The sequence below is a fragment of the Rhinolophus sinicus genome, chromosome 15 (assembly GCF_057876585.1).
Source record: "Rhinolophus sinicus isolate RSI-liver-muscle chromosome 15, RSI-T2T, whole genome shotgun sequence".
Classification (NCBI taxonomy): domain Eukaryota; kingdom Metazoa; phylum Chordata; class Mammalia; order Chiroptera; family Rhinolophidae; genus Rhinolophus; species Rhinolophus sinicus.
In genome coordinates, this window is record NC_142515.1 from 77,262,094 (window position 1) to 77,282,691 (window position 20,598).

Here is a 20,598-nt window from a genome sequence, read left to right on the forward strand (position 1 = left end):
TAAGCGAATTTCTCTCCAGTGGCACATTCTTTGGATTACCCCTTCAAACCAGACTCCTCTAAAAAGAAAAAACACTGGGAAAGATCACGCGTGGGAATGTGGCTTTTTGCTAATCAGCCCTTCCACCGTGTTTCCCCAAAAATAAGACCTATCCGGAAAATAAGCCCTAGCATGATTTTTCCCCTGAACATAAGCCCTAATGCGTCTTTTGGAGCAAATCTTAATATAAGACCTGGTCTTATTTTCAGGGAAACACGGTATCTACACAAGACTGAATTAATTCCATCCTAGAGAACTTTCAAATTCCACAGTAATGCTTTCCCTCTAGTCACTCAGGAAATAGTAATACACAAGGAAACCACTTCCCCACACATACTTATATTAATAATACAACATTTAGGCCAAACCGTTCACCAAGAGTGGAATTCCAATAAAAGGATACATATAGCTTGCACAGCTTCAATGGACTGTTCAAAAGTAACAGTGCCTATTCCACGACTTTTCCCATCTTTATCTTCTAGAATGTCTGCTCGGACCACCACACCAGCCATACTAAAAACTTCCTTCAGTTTCTTCCAGCCAACTTTATAATCCAGCTAATCAAGAGACAGGGAAGAAAAATCTCAATGCAGACATCTTAAGAAAAACAGTATTTTTATTACATGAACACAACATGCCTTGGTTGGAAATTGGCATTAGAAGATAATATGTCACAAAAACTTATCGACTACAGTGGAATTTTTCAAATAGGATGAAATCTGGCCTTAACTGCTATTTACTGCCTCTTTCCTCTGGAAGAACAGCTTAAGTCACCTCATGCATGTCAAATTAATGCTTCTTTTTTAACACTAAAAAAAAAATTGTTCCCCAGCTAAGGTTTATTATCATCCTCCCCAACCAACTCACTTTCTTTTAAAAATATTTCCCTTTACAAATGACAAAGGCATTGTCATTCATCCCAGACACAAAAGGGAAGTGTCAGTACACAATCTCTGCTAACTTTTTTACCCTGCACCTAAATAAACCTACCCAAGAATGCAGCTGCCACTTTTGTAAACAGCAGCAAAACGCAGTAAACAGGGTCCCAATGGGACCACAGTCAAGCCTGTGATTTATGACTGCGTGGTCATCAGGGAACAAAGCCCAACCAACCCCAAGGCTGATTTTTAAAAATAGATCAAAAAGATAACATAACCCTCTCTAAAGCTTTTCTTCTCAAACAGAAGAACTACTTTTATAACACGCTGACAAGGAGGTTTCATCAAGTTGATTTTCTACTTACGACACTGTTTCATTTTACTTACATTTGCTACAAAGACTGTGCTTCCAAGTCTTCCAGCCTGTAATGCATGGATAATCTCATTTGGGATGTTAGGGTTATTTAGGATACTGGGTGGGATAGTAATCATTCCTGGGCCACCTGGTCCCATACCCATCCCACCAGTCGTAGCCATCACCTTTTGCATTGCTCTCCTGGCATGTTCACCATCAGGATCCTAAAACAAGCACAAAAGCGTTACATCTAACTGACCCAGAGACAACTAAAACCATGCTCGGAGTGATAGTCCCAAAACTTCAGAAATTGAAAGGTTGTTTGGAAAGCATTTTTCAAAATCTGTAATAAGAAATTCAAATGAACTCAACCACTAGGCCAGGAAGAATCCCAGCCAAAGGAATGAAGAAGAAAGAAAAGGGTGTAAAATTTAGCTCTCAATTGAACTAAGTAAAAAAAGGGAGGAGGATGGAGGACATTAGTTGACATAATATAGAGCTTCTAGATTGAAATAAGATCTACACGTGCTTGGCATGGCTGGATCTTATTAATTCAATGGAGGTTCTGTAATTCCTGCAAACCCCATCAGTGATTTTTCAGTTTGAAAACACAGTTCTAGATCACCAAGGTACTCTCCATCCTTCATGTTATTCAGGCATCTGACTCGTGTGTAAAGTCTGGACAGGTTTGTGAAGCTCTGGTATTGACACTATGCCTAAACTCTATGCCCTTTCGTGTATCATCTTCAACACACAAGAGACCTTAAACTCTACCATACTTTCTACTCTGAGCTCTGAATATACTGATTTTCCTCCAAGAAGTAAAAATAAGTCAAGGAGGGAGTGAATCGTCAAAACAACCTCCCCCTTCCTGGAAAAAGAGAAGGTATTTGAGATTTGAATTAGATATAAAAAGAGGATTTGAGTAATGACAAACTCAAACAAACAAACAAAAAAAAGGCAGGGCAAGAAAAGGGGTCAAACTGGGTAAAACTGTACGTATAGAACCCACTAAAAAAACCAACAGAAAACCACAGGCTCAGTATGAATGCCTCTGAGAAAATCGAGGCAGGGTGGTCACAGACCAATCACAGACATTAGGAAGGCAGGCGGCAGTGGCTCAGGGAGTGCTCATTCTTACAGGATGACTACTGAAGCCTGTGATGACCCTCTTCATCAAAAAACAGGTTAGTCTGCACTGTAAAACGTAGTCCAGGACTATTTTTGTCTTTTCCTAACTCCGAATAGGACAACTCAACAATTACAAACGATATCCACAGGGTTTCAAGAGCTTACTTCTTTGACTTTCAGTGGTCTTCCACTCAGACTATGCTTGTTTAGAACTTCAGCAGCTTTTTTCATGCTCTCTTCCATCTTGAATTCAACAACGCTATGAAGAGTCAAAAGGAAATGAGTGAAACCAGTCCTACAACTTAGAAGGCTCAAATGCCAATAAGTAACTAGACAATACTTACGCACATCCCTTTGGAAGAAGCCACAGACCAATCAGAAGAGCAAGGAAAGGGGGGAAAAAAAGACAAGAAAAAAATAGTAAATATCAATGACAGTTATAAAATAAAAATGATGTATGTAATAAAAGTTGTAGTTTTTTTTTAAATCAACCCTTCTAAGGGGAAACTGGCAGAAGTAAGCGTCTCGCCTAGCCGTCCTTGTTAAAAGCTGGGCTCCTTATCTCCTGTTCCCGCACATTACCAGCATTGCACTATAGCTGCTGAAGTTATAATAAGCAGACCTAAATTCAGATTCTCCGAGAAATCACACAAACTTTAGATCTGCTTCCTTCTGTACTCAATCAATTCCTTATCATACTCCTCCTAAATCCATCCCTTCCATAAATTAAGCTCATCCTTTTGATTATTCTAAGCCATTCTATTGCACGACAGAAAATAGTTTATTGTCTCTTTAAGCTAGGCCAATTTTAAACGTTCAGGTTTTAAATATTTGTTTTACAATTTACTGGCACAAAGGCAACTTTTCGGAATCTTTGGTTCACACCACTTTCAAATTCAGCAAACAACCAAGAGTAACATTTTCTAGACAAGAACACACGTTTTACATTAATATACCACCGCTAAAATTCCATGCATAATTCACACACAGCCAATTCCTCTGTTAACAAAGAGACAATGCTGCTATTGGTCCCCCGTTATCCAAATTGGGCATCCAAACAGAATACCAAAAAGCTCTTTGGCCAGCCATTTGGAAAAGCGGGACTCCCGTTTGCAAATCCCCTCCCACCCCACTCGAATGTTTGGCAAAATCAAACATGGCTACTATAACATGAGCACTCACTGCCTTCCTGATTTCATTCGATTCCACGCCACCATACAGTTACATTTTTCATGTAGTAAATCCACAGAAGAAATTCTCTCAGACACTTACCCTTGACTTTCCTTCAGCGTCCATTAAGAGCTCCACGTATGTTACCTCACCAACTACAAATCAGTTTCCAGACGACACATAAACCAAGGGAGAAAAGCCAAGAAAACAATGGGAATTTAGAACAATCATCAGCAACCTTGTATGGAGCCTCTGCCTTATAAGAAAGCCCAGAAACACTCCATATACTCTAAAACCACCGAACTAGGCATTACAGGTGTGCAGTAAAAGTAGGTGAAACTTGTTAACAATATGTCCTTGATTTTCCTCCCACCACAAACAAGCTATTTCCACAGATTTCCATATCAATTTCTCTGTCTGGACTCTCCTTCGTAACTAGAGGCAATCCAAATCTATAGGAAAGAGGTCTGCGTGATTCACTTTTGGGGGGAAGAAAACAGTTTTATAACACACTTATTGGTGAAAGCAGGTAAACAGCACACCAATTGCAATGCCACTGAGCTGAGCTCAAACGCTAAATCAAGGATATGTATTAGTTCAAAGACGCTCACACTGGCGAGCTCCATGGTGTGCAACCTGCGTCACAACACTGGGCTTGCACTAAGGAGGGTCACAGGCTTGGTTTAATGCTCCGTTGCATCTTAAAATTCCGAACCATTTTTTAACAATGGGACCCCACGTTTTCATTCTGCACTGGGCCCCCAAATTCTGTACACACAGCACTAGGCCCCACAACTGTCAGAAGCAGACTGTTTGAACATCCTATCAGAAAACCAGAGCAGCATCTGGATTCTGACTAACCCAGGCTTTATTCTTGAGGCTTTCTCAACCTCCCCATTAAAGGACACAGATAAATGCAAATTTAGAGTTCAATTTGCATCTGAACAGCTAAACAGACTCATGTAATCCTGATTACACAAAGGGGGGGAAAAGCAAAGCACTTCAAAAGATTCCACAGATTTTCCTCAAGGTTTGGATTGCCAATTCATGACCACCATGATCAGATGTTAGAACCCATCAAGACAACCACCAAAATAGCTGCTGAACTTGAAGATGGCACACAGAAAACTAAGCAGTTTCTCCAAAGTCAAGAAAAGGGCTTTTGTTCTCAGAAATATCCTTTTTTTTAAGGATTATTTTGATGATGATAAAGCCTTCTCCGATTCAGTTTTCAAGTTTTTGTTTAGCAATACAAGGGTTAAAATAACCCTTTTAATGACCTAACAAGCCATGCCTATTTTAACTCTTTTGTTCAAAGGATATTAACATTACTGAGGATTTTTAATTATAAGGAAAGATTTAAATGTAAGATAAAATTATTTTTAAGCAAAATTAATAATTTGAAAGGCATATTCATTAGTAACGGACTTTGCATGGCAGTTGAAAACAAGAAGGCCAAGTGTTCAAAGTGTAGGCTACAGCTTCGCCTCCCTTGCCCTTTCCTGAAATGTTAACCAAACCGGCCCTCTGCACAAAACAGGAAGGACACACAATCAGTGCAGAGATGAAGAAAGGAAATAGGAGGGACTGGTACAGTTTAACTTGTGCAGTAGGTACTTCTGTGGGGCAAACTGAAAAATGATCACAAAGGATAGTCACACAGATTGGCTTTATTTTACCTGTACAAAAGTAAAGCAATTCCAAAAAAGTTGTGGCCATTCCTGAAGCCATGTTAAGAGCCATTTATTTCAAAAACAGCAGCCATTTGAGGACCAACAGTCCTTGTTTCCATTTTGATGGAAGTAGTGTCAAGACAGTGAAGAGAAACCCCAAGTTTATTTGCTACGAGCCTGTGACTGTGACCACTGCCTTGAAAATAAAAGAATCACAATATCTACCTCAAGGACAGCTGTAACAATGTTGTTAAAATTCAAATACTGTTGGACAAATACATATGGACAGTTTCTAGTCTGTGCCCATAAAGACACTTCATCAAAAAACTGTCATTGTAACCTAGAAACCAAGCAAGTCCCAACCAAACTTTTCTCCATGGTCATAACCATTTTAACAAAAAGCCAGTTTTAGAAATTAGGACTTTTCACACTTAACATTCTAGTGATGGCACACACCCGACTTCAGTTCTCTGCACTAAAAATTTGCTTTAAATATTCCCTCTTTTTTTTCCCCAAACGGTACAGTTTAGTAAAAACAAAAAACTACATTAAAGTAACCCTCCAGCCTTAGTTTAGCCACAGGTGAAGGTGATCGCTGGGCTCTAGCATGAGCAATGCTGTTCCCAGGGTCATCAATAATAGCCATGGTCTTTATAAATTCACAACATTCCCCTCTGGACCCTGAGACCACAGCAGTCCGGTACTAAGCAAATCAGCGTCACAGATCTGCAACAGTAGCTAATTCATACTTCCCTACAGGAAGCTAATGATAAAGCCTTCAAAAGACCACTTCTCTTTTAGATCTACATATTAAATTAAGCAAGATCTGCTTAGTAGTCAGTACAACTACCAACAAAAACTCTGAAGGCAAAATTTGCCATAGAACTATGCAGACTCTGGTCACATTCAATGAAATGAAGTTTAAAAGAGCCAATCAACCAGAGCAGATCACAGTTAGGACTGAGAGGCTGAATTCACAAATTGGCAGCAGCCAACAATGTCACAGAAATGAATTCTCAGGTGTTAATGAAAATTACTGCTGCTCCTCTTCCCTTTGGAATATGGATGGACTCCCAAGATGAGGCTATTGAGAAAAATTCTATTCCAGCTAAACATCAAAATATCAACATAATAAAACTGAAAAATCTAATGCCAAATGTTATCACCTACCTTTTAAAAAAATGCTACAACTCATTTTTAAGCAACATTCAGGTGATTAAAAATATTGCCTGAAGAATAAAACACATCATGAGGATAAGTAGATGAGCAACCCAAGAATAATTTAGGTAGTCATTGGAGCTACTCTGATTTAACACTTCTGCACCTATTTTTTCCCACAAAGCGTATTTGTTTGTGTTGTCATTTACTGTTCGAGTCGGAATGGACCAAAAAATGGAGTACAGAAGCCAAAGCTTCACTGAAAAGAATTCATATGTGAAAAGGCCTCTAATTTTAAACATTGGGACTCGTAAGTAGGACACGCTAGCAAACATTTTCACTTTAATGGAGGGGTGCATAGAATACATGCATACTTGAATTTAGAAAGGCTTGTTTCTTTAATATGTAGGAAACTTGAAATCTGGCAAAATAATTACCGTATTTTGCCGTGTATAATACACCCTTTTTGCCCAAATTCGTGAGGGAAAAATAAGGCAAGTGTGCGCTTTACATATGGGTACTAATTCCGTATCTACATAAATGTTTTTAATTCTTATGAATTAATGCTTATGAATTAAAAGTGTAACTCTAGAAATCAATAATAATATCCATATGCAAAATAACACCCAGGAATGGGATCCTCGGTTTTGTTGAACTTCCCACGAACTTGCAAATTTACCAGTATGTAGCCTTCTAGGATGCGTAAATGTAAATGTCGTAAATTCGTTACCCGTAGGTAAAATTTCTTGTACCTTGTATCTGTTCTTGCGTTTTTTAATTATTTGTTACCTAAAATTTAAAATTTAAAAATTAAACGCTAAAATTCCTTTGTAATACAAAAAACAAGTACTTAAATGTAAACAGATAAAAATTTGAATTAAAAAATTAAAACAAAAGATTTTTTCCCCTGAAAGTTTGGGCCAAAAACATGGGTGTGCATTATACACAGCACTATACAATAATCTACACAGTGACTTCATTTATGGACAAGTTAGAAAACGACTGAGCCCATTCTTGCTCCTGACTGTAGCAACAGCAGAAGCGCACCACCAACTAACTAGACCAAAGACCACCAAGTAAACCAGGCAGGCTGCGCTGTTGGGGTTCAACCCAAGTACCCACAGATATGAATGCTTTAGTGTAACAGGACTTTCCAAAATGCAGGCTGAATTTCCAACAGAGGCAAACCTGAAGGAGCCAGATAAGACTGCGTGGGGTTTTTCTGAAATTAAAAATAAAGTTCTGGTCCACAGACACACAGTGAACATTATCCCCCAGAGCCACCAGGAACTTCCTGTGACTCCACGTGCCCTCCGGGCCTTGGATTTTTGTCAGCTGAAATTTGAAATTTACTTAAAGTGATGCATTAAGTTAAAACAGAAGGATTAAGTGCTTAAAGAAATCTTTGCTTACACAAGTTAAACTGACTACTGCTAAACTTGGCATTGAAGAGGACACTCCAGCACTGACCTTCCTTTCTTCCTCCAACTGTGCTGTTTCCCCACTGTAGCTCGCTGCTGCCTGGGGTACAGCTGCCCCACCGGTTCCCTGGCTCCCCAGTGAGGCCAGAATCAACAGCCTGGCGCAGCTTTCCGCACCCACACAGGACCTCCCAGTACTGCAGCACAACACTGAGTGCAAAATGCTCCAAATCACCCTTTGCTCACAGAAATCTTACTTTTTAGCCCAGTCCTTACGGAGAAAGTCTTTAAGATGTTCAGTGATAAAAATTAGGTGGCTGTTAGACGGTTAAGTCACTTTCAAACCTGGTTTGGCAATCGCCCAATTTCATATTACACTGGCTCTCAATTTTTTTTTCAATCCAGCAACAACTGGGTGTTCAGAGCAGCTATTTGTTCCATGTAATACCGCCATTAAAAAATAAGCACAGTCAAAAGGAAGGACAACAGAAACCTTTCCCTTGTCCCAGCAGAACACTTAGAGCAGGAAGGGGAAAGTTCAGGGAAAGAGAGCATTCAATTCTAAGAGCTGTGAAAACTGTTTAATCCATGTCCCTGACAGATATGATAGGGGTGGACGGGTGAGCAAAAAAGCAGCCCGCCTCAGAACACAACAAAGGTCTCAATACATTGTTTCTCTTTAAAATCAGCAATGCTGATTTCGTGAAAATGCCACCAAAAAGCTGGGCACCAAACAAGCTTTGTGATCCCATCTACAGGAAAAGGCCAGGTTTGGAAAAATGACCAGTTCACATAATATATAAATTATTACTAGGATCTCCCAGAATGCTGTTAAACACTAAAATTAAAGACAAAGACTATATATAAATATACACTTGATGTCCAAGGAGGGGGTAAAAGATTGGGAATTAGGGAGTGGTACGTAAGGAAATCTCAGGCAAGATTAATCAGCCTTAGAAAAGCTCCTGTCATGCCATCTCAAAGCTACTACTTTAATTCTGAGAGGTGACAGTGCTGCAATGACGTAACATTTTCAGATCTTTAAGCTGAGGACAACTAATTCTAGCTCCACTAGTTTTCTGAAACAGGATGATCTCATCAGGGATCGACTCTTAAGATACAGAGAGATAAAGAGGTTGGATCATGACAGCCCAAATCTTTGCTTTGTCCACTCCAGAGATTATCTTGAGACTCATGCTTTTAGGGTGGCCTCTATCTGCAATTTTTTTCCTGCACAATAACAAGTCTTCAAAAACCTAAAACTTATTTGCAACAGGTTTCAAGTAACTGTTTCAATTTCAATCAGATTTCAAATAACCATTTAAAACCTATTCTTGGTATACCAGGATATGAATAAAAATATATTCTGAAAACCTAAAGAATAAGAACATTTCTTAAGGAGTCATAGGTATATAAACAGTAATTTTCTTTAGACTTTACATACTAAATACAAACATTACCATAAATAAAGACTACCTTTCTCATAAATCCCTTTACCCACAATCCAATATGGCTAATAATTTAATTAAACAGAAAATAGTTAATTTAACCTGTACAGGGGAGCTCTAAACAAGAACATTTTAAGATTTGTTAAAAATAACTGATTTACTGCACACCTGTAATTCTAAATTACACCACCAAAAATACACTGAAAGGGCTGAGCCAGGGCATTCATAGCAGTATGCCAGGGGAATATGAGAACCAGTTTGGAAGTATCCGAATAAACCACCAGGCTGGCTCCACGATTAATACAGTGCAAAATAGGAAATTGAGGTGAACTGCTTCTACATCCAGAAACGTCATGGCTGCGGCTGCTACCAGCTTTAAGGCTTCCAAAACTGAAATTACTGAATGGTTAAGCAGTGAAAATGTCACCTACTTTATCCATCATGTCCCAAAACTGGTTCACACACTCCTAAAAATGAAAAAATAATTTGGCCTACAATCTCTTACAAAATTCTAACATTGCATTTTCAAAGCCACATTCCTGGTTCTTGGAACTACTATACCTTATTATCAATGGAAGTATCCATTCAGTGGTTCAACCAAATCACAAGAACACAAATTTGGGGATTATTCCAAAAACTAATTCAAATGAGACCCAACTGTGCTGTACAGAAATTCTAAGCTTGTATTGAAGCAGCAGTCCCAAAAACCAAGAACACTGCATCTGGGATGCCACATGACACGCCCTTCAGACAAAAAGAAGAAACTTCACTCTTGCCCTAAGAGCATTGGCAGGAATGATTTGGCTGATCAAGGCAAGAAAACAAATCTCACACCAAAACGTTTTTCCATCCGTGTTATCTGGAGAAATACTACATGGGAGCAGCATACATGACTGTACAGAGCGGTTCACGGTGCCTAGTGCTTCTGGAATGTCATGGTTGAATCAAGTGATGGGACAATGATGGCAGCGGGCCATTCATATTTTCAAAACCCAATGCTGGGAGCACCAGTACACATACCAAAATGGCCTATATCCAAGTGGCACCTCTGTCCGTCACTGAAATGTTAATCATTTGACAAATCAAGCTCAAATCTCTTTTCATTATGAATGCTCCAGAAAACCAATACCTTTCAGTCCTTCAAAAAAGACTCCATTTAAGGGTAATTTGAGTCTAGGTTTCCCTTGGGGGTGGGGGTGAAGGGAGACCTCGAGGCATTAGACAAATTGTTCTCTATCAAGTTTTGTCTAAACCAGGGCTGAGCAATCTCTTTAGCCCTGAGTGCCACCAGCAGGGCCAAGAATCAGGAAAGAAAGGAAGACAGAAGAAGCAGAACAAGAGTGTGGAAAGAGAAGACACACCGGGTGTGCACAGGAGTGTGAGGCAGAGACCATGGGGGCAACCAACCTCCTCGGACCTCCTGGTGGCAGCAGAGCTTCAGCTGTTTTCCCTGCCCTAGGCCAGAATTTGGACACCTGGGCTGTGACTACTGTGCGCCTGAAGGCACCGCAGTGCACAGCAGATGCCTTATTTTGAGCTCTGCACTTGCCAATCTAAGTGTTTTTACCCAGGGGAGAAAAAGCCTAACAGTTTAAACACAAGCTAATGTTTTATAATTTAGAATCTGAGTAGCACAAGTACCAGATACCAAATTTTAACCCCAGGAAGACATCCACAAAATTTAAACAAACTACCTTGCCACCAGCATTAAAAAGCTTTAAAAAATAATTTTAAAAAAGCGAGAAAAGGAAAAACCTCTCCCACCTAATATGAAAAATTCCGAAAATTTCCTGAACACAAAGGCTCCCCTCAAGCTGAAGTGAAGTCCTATTAGCCATATAAAGCCAGTAAAATCATTTGTAGGCCAAAGGACCACACAAACCACCCTGTTTGACACACAGGTGCATGACCACAAAAAAAATGGGGAGGGAGGAACTTAACTCTCAAGCCGGGACAGAACACATGCTCTACCCAGAAAAGCTTCCAATGACAAAAAATAACCAAGGAATTAGCCACAGAAAAGATGACACACCAACCTTCTTACCCTAATCAACCACCAGTACCATTCATTACCTTTTTCTTTAACCAGGTCTTTAAGTGACTGCCATTTCACATCAAAAGGTATGTTTGTAATGAAGGCTCTGTATCTTTTGGTTGGATTGGCATATGGCTCAAAGCGATTGCCTCCTCTTTTTATGTTTTTCTCCTTCCTCTTCTCATTCTGAGTAGGTCGTTCTCCTTCACTGAATTCAAAAGAGGTAAAAAAAAAAAAAGGGGGGGGGCGGTCCATATATTAGTACAGTATTTGATCTGCCAGGTTTACAATTCCACACAAAGTTACACATAACACAAGCCTAACATTGATTTTGATGAGACATTCAAAGTAAAGTGTTCCATACAGCAGCAAGTTGCAGTAGTGCACTCCTTAGACCCACCTATCAAGAAACCACTCCCAAGAAGAGGGTGCTCTCCTAGGCCTTCACACACTTCTATGGGGCTGTAACAAGAGCTGGGACTCAGGGCCAATTCCCTACCTGAGGTGCTTTAATTCCAAAATAGAAACAGTAAAAGATTTACAAGATTTCATGGAACAGAAATGAGGTGGTGCACATAGGCCCAACCAATTTAGCGCCACAAATAAAAGTGCCTTTTGTTGTGTAAAAAAAAATTTGTTTTAAGTGGGAATGTAAAATGCAACTGTTACAAAAAAATGTGGCAGTTACTCAAAAAGTTAAAACATAATTACCATGTGACCCAGCAATTACACTCTTAGGTATATACCCCAAAGAACTGAAAGCAAGGACTCAGGTACTTGTACAACAGAGCTTTATTTGTAGTAGCCAAAAGGCAGAAACAACCCAAGTGTCCACCAAGAGATGAATGGATTAAACAAAATGTGGTATACACAAGAATATTATTCAATCATAAAAAGAAATGAAGTGCTCATACATGCACAACACAGATGAGCTTTGAAAACATTATGCTATGGTTAAGTGAAATAAGCCAGCCAGAGAGAAAGAATTGAGGTTACTTACCAGGAACTGGGGGGAGAGGGAAATAGGGAGCTATTGTTTAGTGTGTACAGTTTCTGTTTGGAATGATTTAAAAATCTCTGAAAATGGAGAGTGGAAGTGGTATAATGTACAACATTGTACTTAATGCACTGAATTATACACTTAAAATGGTTAAAATGATAACTTACATATATTTTACAATTAAAAAAAAATTTAAGGGAAAGAAATCATTCTCAATACATCCCTACTACGTTAAACTAAGAAAACACCAAGTCTGAGCAACCCTGGAAGGTAAAAGACAGCTTGCAAACAATCCCACCTTCGGCAAAGAAGGGTGGTACTTTTTTGGCATGGCCTTTCTTGTAATACTTTCTACCTTGGTGTGTTAGATGTCTCCATACAATAACACTTCATTTCTAAGCTCTATACATACAAATTTGGCTTTGAGTGGAACACGAAAAAAGCTTCGTAAGAAATGCAGACTTCCAAAGCACAGAACCAGACATCAGGCTGGAAGCCCAGGCAGTAGCCCAGGGACAACAAGGCCGTACACCCATGCGGTGCCCAAATGAGGCTGTTCCTCGTCGAGTTCAGTCCCTTTTGACTACAGGCAGACACGTGTAAGTGCCAACCAGGAACAACCAGGGAGCCACAGGAAGTTCCTCTTAGGGCATCGAGTCCTGCACCTTCTGCTTCGTGAGCCCTGTTCTTTCCACCAGTGAGAATCCTGAGACTCCCAAACGCAGAGGCTTTGTGATCCATAATGCAAACCAGGCTGGGGGGTGGGGGGCGGGGAGTCAAGACTATATGAAGTATTGATGATTTACAAAACTACTTATTTAATTAAAGGGCTGATCTTTATTCTAGGAGAGTCTTCCTTGTATGGGGGGGTAGTGTTCAAACATTGGATGGTAGCTAGAGGACCTTCTCTTAACATACTTACTTGGAAAAATTGTAAAGTTAGCAACTTTTTGTAGTCCCCTAAATTTTTTTTTTACTACTCCCTCATATCCCAGTACAAAGGTGCCAAGTGGTAACCCATCCTAGGCAAAACTAAGGAAAGCAGCTTCCTCCATGATCTGAATTATACCGACATGCAATAGACTTCCTTCACGTAAGGTGACAGATGTGGGAGGTATGGCCACTTGAGTCCTCAGATTCCTAGAACTCTTTACCATCTACCCAGGTTCACAACAGAACCTCCTCAGGCTGGCTGCACACCACAAACAGATCTGTCACACAGGCCAAGTGTCTACTCCACATGAAAGTCCTGCACCCAAATCTCCAGACAGACTATTGACCAAATGCTTACTCTTGGCATGTGAGGAGGCAAGTGTTAGTAAAAATTCCTGAACTGTAGATATAATCTACATTTCACGGACCTACACAGGGTCTGTGGATAGAAATGAATTTTAATATAACTGGTTTCTTTTGAAACTCAAATATTCTAAGATTAACATTTAAAAAACATCGTGACACAGGGTCCACGACACAGTAATAGTTCTAGTCTGTGTTTTCAGACGGCTGTCAGCTCACCTATTAGTTACAAAATGTATAAATCACTAATTACAGTTAAAGCAGGTAACAAAGCACCTAGATTCTTCAGTATTCTCATGGCTAAGAATAAACTACCCAATTTAACCACAGAAGCTGGTATTTGGTTTGGAGTTAATCCACATCACAGGGCTTGCCACTGAGAAAGCAGCTCATATGGATTATTCCCAAGGTGTGAACACAGCACAAAATCCTCACTCTGAGGAGTTTCCTCATAAGTAAAAGGTGTTAGAACGATCTTTTTGTCACTTCCAGCTTCTTAATAAACTGACCTCTTCTTATTTCTAACAACCACCATAAACTCTATTCTTGACAGAATTGGGGAGAACCACTCCTAAAGATATCTCACTCAAGAAAGATATTCAAGTATAGATGATGTGACAGTTTAAGAATGGTATCCTGAAAAGTCCATTTTTAAATGTCCAACCCAATTTTCTCCCCATCTTCAGGATAAAATTAGTTAAGTAGTCTTCTGTAGCCCTAAAATGTATGTTAGCACTTAACTCTAAAAGCCTTTCAGAAGTATATTTTTTATAGGCAGATTATAATTTGGCAACATTGATAAATACCCCAAATTTAGATTATAGACATTAAAACATGGTAAAGACACTTACCATGACCCAGTCACCCACAGCTACCTACCCAAGAGAAAATAAAGCATATATCCACACAAAAACTTATACTTAAACATTCATAGCAACATTATTTGTAATATCTCAAAACAGGAAATCTAAACGTCCACTAACAGATAAATGAATAAACGAATTGTAGTATATCCATACACTGAAATACTACTCAACAAAAAGTGATAAACTACCACAGATAAATCTCAAATTATACTCAAAGAAACCAGACAAATAAAGGCATATATATGGTATGATTCCATCCTATAAAACGTATTTGAAAAAAATCTAATCTAACAAATTAATCTGTAGCAGAGTTTCTCCACCTCAGCACCGACGCCTTGGGCCAGATAATCCTGTTATGGGGCTGCCCTGTGCACTGCAGGCTGTTTAGCAGCATCTCTGATCGCTATCCAAGAGATGCCAGCAGCAACCTCATCCCTCAGTCTTGAAGGCGAAGATCAAAAATGTCTCCAAGACACCCTGATGCATACTGATAGAAAGCAGACCCTAGGTTCCCAGGCGTGGGGGAAGGGAGGACTCAGAGGATCACAAAGTGGTGCAACAAAGTTTCCAGGGGTTATGGATATATATTTATTATCTTGATTCAGTGAGGACTTCATATACTGATACTTACCAAATTCTAAATTTGCCAGCAGTTTATTGTGCCAGTTCTACAACATTGTTTTTTAAAGTTTCTTCTCATGTTTGTTCATTCCAAACCCAGTAACTTGACTTTTAACCATAAAGTAACAAATGTGTAATCTTTCAAAGAAACATACTGGGAAGCCACAGCAAGTGACCTACCTAGGCCAGCTTAATTCGCCTTGCTAACCGGCTCTCAATTCCCAACTGCCAATGATTCTGATTCCATATGATCTGGCACCCAATCATCCACGTTAAGGTCTAAATAGAACCCATATAACCAAATGTTTTTCTGACATTCTATCAACCTATTTCATAATACATCAATAAAGAAAAGCCTAAAATATCTGAAAGTACCTTCCAAGTCATTAAAATAAGATTAATTATATTTAATATGGTTTGGAATCGTTTCACTGACTTTGTTCTTTGAAAATTGATAATTTGTCACATCACTGTTCTTTCACACTAGAATTATACTGTACATAAAGATCACAACTTAAAAAAAAAAAGAAAAAGAGTGCCTACTCCACAATGTAGAGTGCCACCTCTACATTCACTGTGTAAAACTGAATCCCTACCCTCTTAGGCCTCCATGGCATTCCCATATATAATAATCTCATTACTTTCAGAGATTTTCAATCAAGAGTGCACTCTGAAATGGCAACCCCAATCCCCTAAAATCTTGAACACATTTCCTGAGGGTAAAGATTCTCCAACCCTGCCCCCAATCCCCTTGAGAACCATCCCTTACATAAAATGATTCTTCACAGAAATCCTTTCAATCCTGAGCTCCTCTAATGCATTTAAGATGTGGGGAGCACTATTCATAGCACTATTCCAGCTCCAGGTCCACCACTTAATTAGCCACGTGACTCAAGCTCTTCCTCTCTGGTTCTCTACCAGCAAAACCAGCAAAACCTGTGTCCATGGTAGCTCACAAGGCTGATCAACAAACAGCCTAACAAAACAGTAGCTTGGTAAATGTTAAGTGCAATGTTTAAGGTGACTAAGGTAGTAGGGTCCCATATCAAGCCTAAACCCCAAGCACCATCTCTTTGCTAGGCCCCAGTTCCTTCACCTGTAAAAGGTTACTATCCACACTTACAGGTTTAAAGCAGAGACTCAGCACACTGACTGGCGGTGATATAGTTTCCTACCAATAATTTTTTTGAGGGAAGCAGGGAGGTGGTTCCTAGCCTTCTACCATTGCATATACTGATTAGGCTTTAAAACACCCTCAACTAGAGCAGTGGCTGAGGAAACCTAGGCATTATACTCATTACAGACTATGGAAGGAGCAATTCAGCTTTCAACTAACTGTAAGACTGCAAAATGGTAACGGAAGAACCCACCTGAGGACCCTGAAAAGAAAACAAACAACCTAATCTTTGCGGACTCTATCTCTTTGCTTAACTACCATGAATAAAATCAAAGAGCAAAGTGAAAGCAAAGAGCTGACAGCATGCATTTGAACAACCCAGAGCCCGCTATTCTAATCCTGAGCTCACAATCTAATGTGCCTCAAAAATTCTTTTTATCAAATATACAATCCCTTTTTAAATTATGGGGCGTGCGCGCACACACACACACACACACACAGTAGCTCTCAAATCACTGCGAAGCACAGAGAACCTGGTTTAAATAATACATTTCAAATGACTGTTTAGTAAGAGGTTACCAGGGTGGTGTTGTGGAAGCAGCAAAGGCCTTGGAGTCAAGATGGCCTTCCCTAGACTCTTTGGGTCAATTACCTTAACTGGAGTTTTCTCAACTGTTAAAAAAATTTTTTTTTCTCCGTTGCAAAACAGTTAACACTAACATTACCATCCTGGTAATCTACAGTAAATATAAATTTTTATTTTTAATAGTCCACATGCTATGTTTGTCAAATAAATCAGTCATAAAATGATTTAAGAAACTAAACAGTGGAAAATGGGAAATTTGCTAAAGTACCCCAAATGCTACATAATCCATAACTAATTCAACTTCTCACCTACCACAGTTCTAGCAGCTCCAACCTGTGAATAACTACTTTGAAATAAAAAATACAGGAAATAAATGTATTGTAAAGGCCTCCAAATATGGCCCTCAGAAGTCCAGCTAGGCTCCCCCCTAAACAGATGATGTAAAAAGTCTAAAATGAACACATCCCTCCAGAGTTTTCAATAGTAAAGTGTTGGGAACATTTCCAGAATGCCTTTCTCTTGATTCCTGAGGATGAGGAACCATGGTATTTTGTTCCTCCCCACCCAAGGAAAAGTTTAACAGCACAGTAGCTAGTAATTAGTGAGTGCTCATTAACATTGCTTTAACTACATTCACTTTTAATCTCCACAAACTATAGTTAAGCACATTAAAAATTTGTTGGAAGGCAAATTCGTAAGAGACAATGTATAACTAAGGTAACAAGGACCCGGAAAGGGGGGAAAATGGGAAGTTATTGGTTAATGGCTACAATTTATTTGGGGTGTGAAAAAGTTCTGGACATGGACAGTGGTGATGTTTGCACAACACTGTGAATGCACTTAATGACACTTAATCATACATTAAAAATGGTTAAAAGTGTAAATTTTATGTTACCGCAATTTTTAAAAACTTTTAGGAAATCAAATGTGTGCCCAGCCTTCCCCTCTCCTCCCCCACAGCTGCTGGTCAGAGCCAAAACGTTTCTTTCAGGTGACTGTAATCAAAATGGGGTTTCACAGGGACACAAGATGATGCTTTAAGGAAATTTTTAAAATGAAGGATCCGAGACAGAGCCTCAAGCAGGCCTCGAAAAGTGACGGAATTTGGAAGTGGGTGGCCAGCTGAAGGATGGAAAATCTTCCCCTAGAACACGGAAGAGAATGTTTTCTTTTTTCCCCCCCCCTACTGTTTCTAAGGGTGCACACAGAGCAGCAGGCCCGATCTCTCCATAAATAACTACTGCGCACCTGGGGAGGAAGTGAGGGACGCAGCGAGGGACTTGAGCCAGGGCCAGAGCGTGGGGCGAGGGGCGGTCCCGACCGAGGCACTTCTCGCGGGGCGGGAGAGGGGAGCGGCGCGCGCCGGAGGGGGAGGGGAAGAGAAGGCCCCCGGAGCCGGCCTCCCGGTCCCTACCTATATCTCCGCCACCCGCCTCCGCTACCGTTTACCATGGTCGACCACGAGCCAAGCTCTGCGCGCGCACTCTCCTCCCCCCACTTTAGGGATCGGGAAACTGAGACGCCGAGCACTGGAGGGATTGGAGGGAGATATGAAACCACGCGCCCAAGGTCACCCGACAAGCGAGCGGGCCGCAGACTCTGGGACTCGCCCGCTCCCGGCCGGGTCCGCGCCATCATCCCCGCGCGCAAAGACTAGACCCGAGACCGCGGACCCGGCCTTCAGGGGCCGGAAGAATAGACGCCCGAGGCCTAGGAGAAAGGAGTAATCCTTGAGGCGCTCCCGAGACTGCCAGGCTTCATTCCTCACGCCTTGTCCGCCCCCACCCGCGGCAGGCCCCGCGGGGAAGGCCTGGGCCCAGGCTCGGCTCAGGGGAGGCAGCCAACAGACTTAACGGAGCCACCGCCAACTGCCGTGTAAAGTGCCCGACCCGAAACAAGGAGCCATGGAATACTCACCCTTTCGGGCCCGGAGCCCCGTTGCCGCTCGGCGCGCCCGGCGCGCCGCTCTCCCCCTCCATTTTGGGCTCCGTCGCCGCCACCTCGGCCGCCGCTTCGACCCCTGCCGCCATTTTCTCCGCGTCTGGCTTTGTGTGAGGGAGCGGGCTGCACGGCGCTGCGCCTGCGCGCTCACGTGATCCAGAGCGACCAGTAACGCCTGCGCGCGCCGCGGCTGGCTCCCGCCTAGTCCCCTCCCGCCCCGGGCCACGCCCCTGCTCCGGGCCATGCCCCCGCCGCGCGCATGCGCGGACCCTCAGCTGTTATTCATTCATTCCCGCGACAAACTCGTTAGACGTCTACTGGATACTCCACCCGCTCTCGAGGTCTGGGAGCAGGCGTCATCTCCCCACCCCCCACCTGGACCTAGTCACTTCCTTCTTTTCGTAATCAGCTGGAGCAGAGGGGCAGCGAAATTTGTGTTTACTAGAATATAAAGGAATTAGCCAGGCAAGGGCAGAATACCGATGGGCCAGACTAAGACTGGTGTGCAAAATGCTGTCTCTAAGCAAGTATCATCCTGCACCACGAATATCTGGGCACTGTCCAGCCTTTCCACCACGCTGGGAGCTCCTGGGTGTAGAGCCCATGGCCTAAGCCTTTCTCACGAAACCCATCAACCAACCGCCAAACAGCATAGCTGAGGACTTAGTATGTATTCATACTCATCGTTTATCCAGGGAATGAACAAGCCAGAAGCCAAATGTGATGGGAAAAATGAACTACAGGCCAGCAGATCCCATTAGCCACAACTGGAGCTTCCTTCTGCCTGACCCTGGGTCCCTCTGCCCTGAGGGCTTGTCCCTGCCCCCAAACTGGTTTTCAGGGCTGTTACAGGCAGAGCCCAGAGAAAAGGCCAGAGCCTAGGGGTAGGGGTGCTTTCAGAGGCTTCAGGCTTCCTTCCCCAGCAGCCCATCTCTCTGGTGTCTCTGGAACTTTGAAATGCTTCACTGAATCTTATAGAAGTTGCCACCAACCTCTCCCAAGGCTAACAAAGGGAAATGCTTTTGTTTTGTTTTTTCCACCTCTCTCACAGAATGACTACATTCCACCAGTCTCTGGAGAACTACCTCACCTGCCACACTCCCAGCTGCTTAATTCTGCCTGGTGATTCTGACTTACAGAATAAATTCATCAGGTAGCCCAACATGACAGGAGGCTATACCCCACCCTCTCTTTCCATTTCCATTCCCATATATGTCCCAAACTACCTGTCTCACAGAATTCCCTTCTCTGGCCCATCTTCAAGTCCCTCCTCCTCCCATACCTCTTCCTGAAATCTCTACTCAAATCCATTGTGCACAGCAACTCTTCTGCCATGGCCACGCTGGGATCTGTTTACCTCCACCTCACTCCCCCTTAGATTTCTACACTGGAGGGGCCCCTGGGGCAGAAGAAGCCTCATAAACCTCTGAATTTCCTTGCCCAGCAGTGTTCAGAGATGGTGGAAGAGACTACAGCAGTCTGTCAGAATCAGGGAGAAGAGTCCCATTGCAAAGCATCAGGGACAAGAAGCCACCTCTCTGATCCTTTCTCCCACAATGGGTGTGACTGGAGATTTCAAACAAGCCAGGCCCTGGCTGAGGAGACAAACTCTCCCAGGCTGAGCTCCTGCAAGCTGGAGACTTGACCCAATACTGCCCAGATTCCTGGGTTTTACCATCTTCAGAACTATTACTTACTTTATACTTTCCTTTGACACACCTTGTTTTTCCTTTTAAAAGTACGTTTTAAAATTGTGCTTTACATCACAGCCCATGTTGAAAACTTGCTATAAATAGCTTATTGTAAAAACTAAATAGAGGGCCAGCCTGGTGGCTCAGGCGGTTAGAGCTCCATGCTCCTAAC

General features: G+C 41.7%; 1 protein-coding gene across 13 annotated transcripts in view; it reads right to left on the reverse strand.

The window, feature by feature from the left end:
- The window catches only part of HNRNPM (heterogeneous nuclear ribonucleoprotein M), a 37,161-nt gene extending 18,324 nt beyond the window's left edge, over positions 1–18,837 (reverse strand). For 2 of the 13 annotated variants that reach the window (XM_019711917.3, XM_088792332.1), the window contains exons 1-7: positions 18,712–18,837; positions 11,347–11,516; positions 3,676–3,728; positions 2,748–2,755; positions 2,569–2,662; positions 1,305–1,496; positions 443–596 (exon numbers count right to left, since the gene is read on the reverse strand). In XM_019711917.3, the coding sequence (XP_019567476.1) occupies positions 443–596; positions 1,305–1,496; positions 2,569–2,662; positions 2,748–2,755; positions 3,676–3,728; positions 11,347–11,516; positions 18,712–18,824 (784 nt within the window). In that variant the 5' untranslated portion in view covers positions 18,825–18,837. Of the gene's footprint in view, positions 1–442; positions 597–1,304; positions 1,497–2,568; positions 2,663–2,747; positions 2,866–3,675; positions 3,729–11,346; positions 11,517–18,711 lie in introns of those variants that run through there. The other 11 variants (XM_019711922.3, XM_074337704.2, XM_074337701.2 and 8 more) reach the window with 11 other exon arrangements.
- Positions 18,838–20,598: the final 1,761 nt, after the last annotated feature.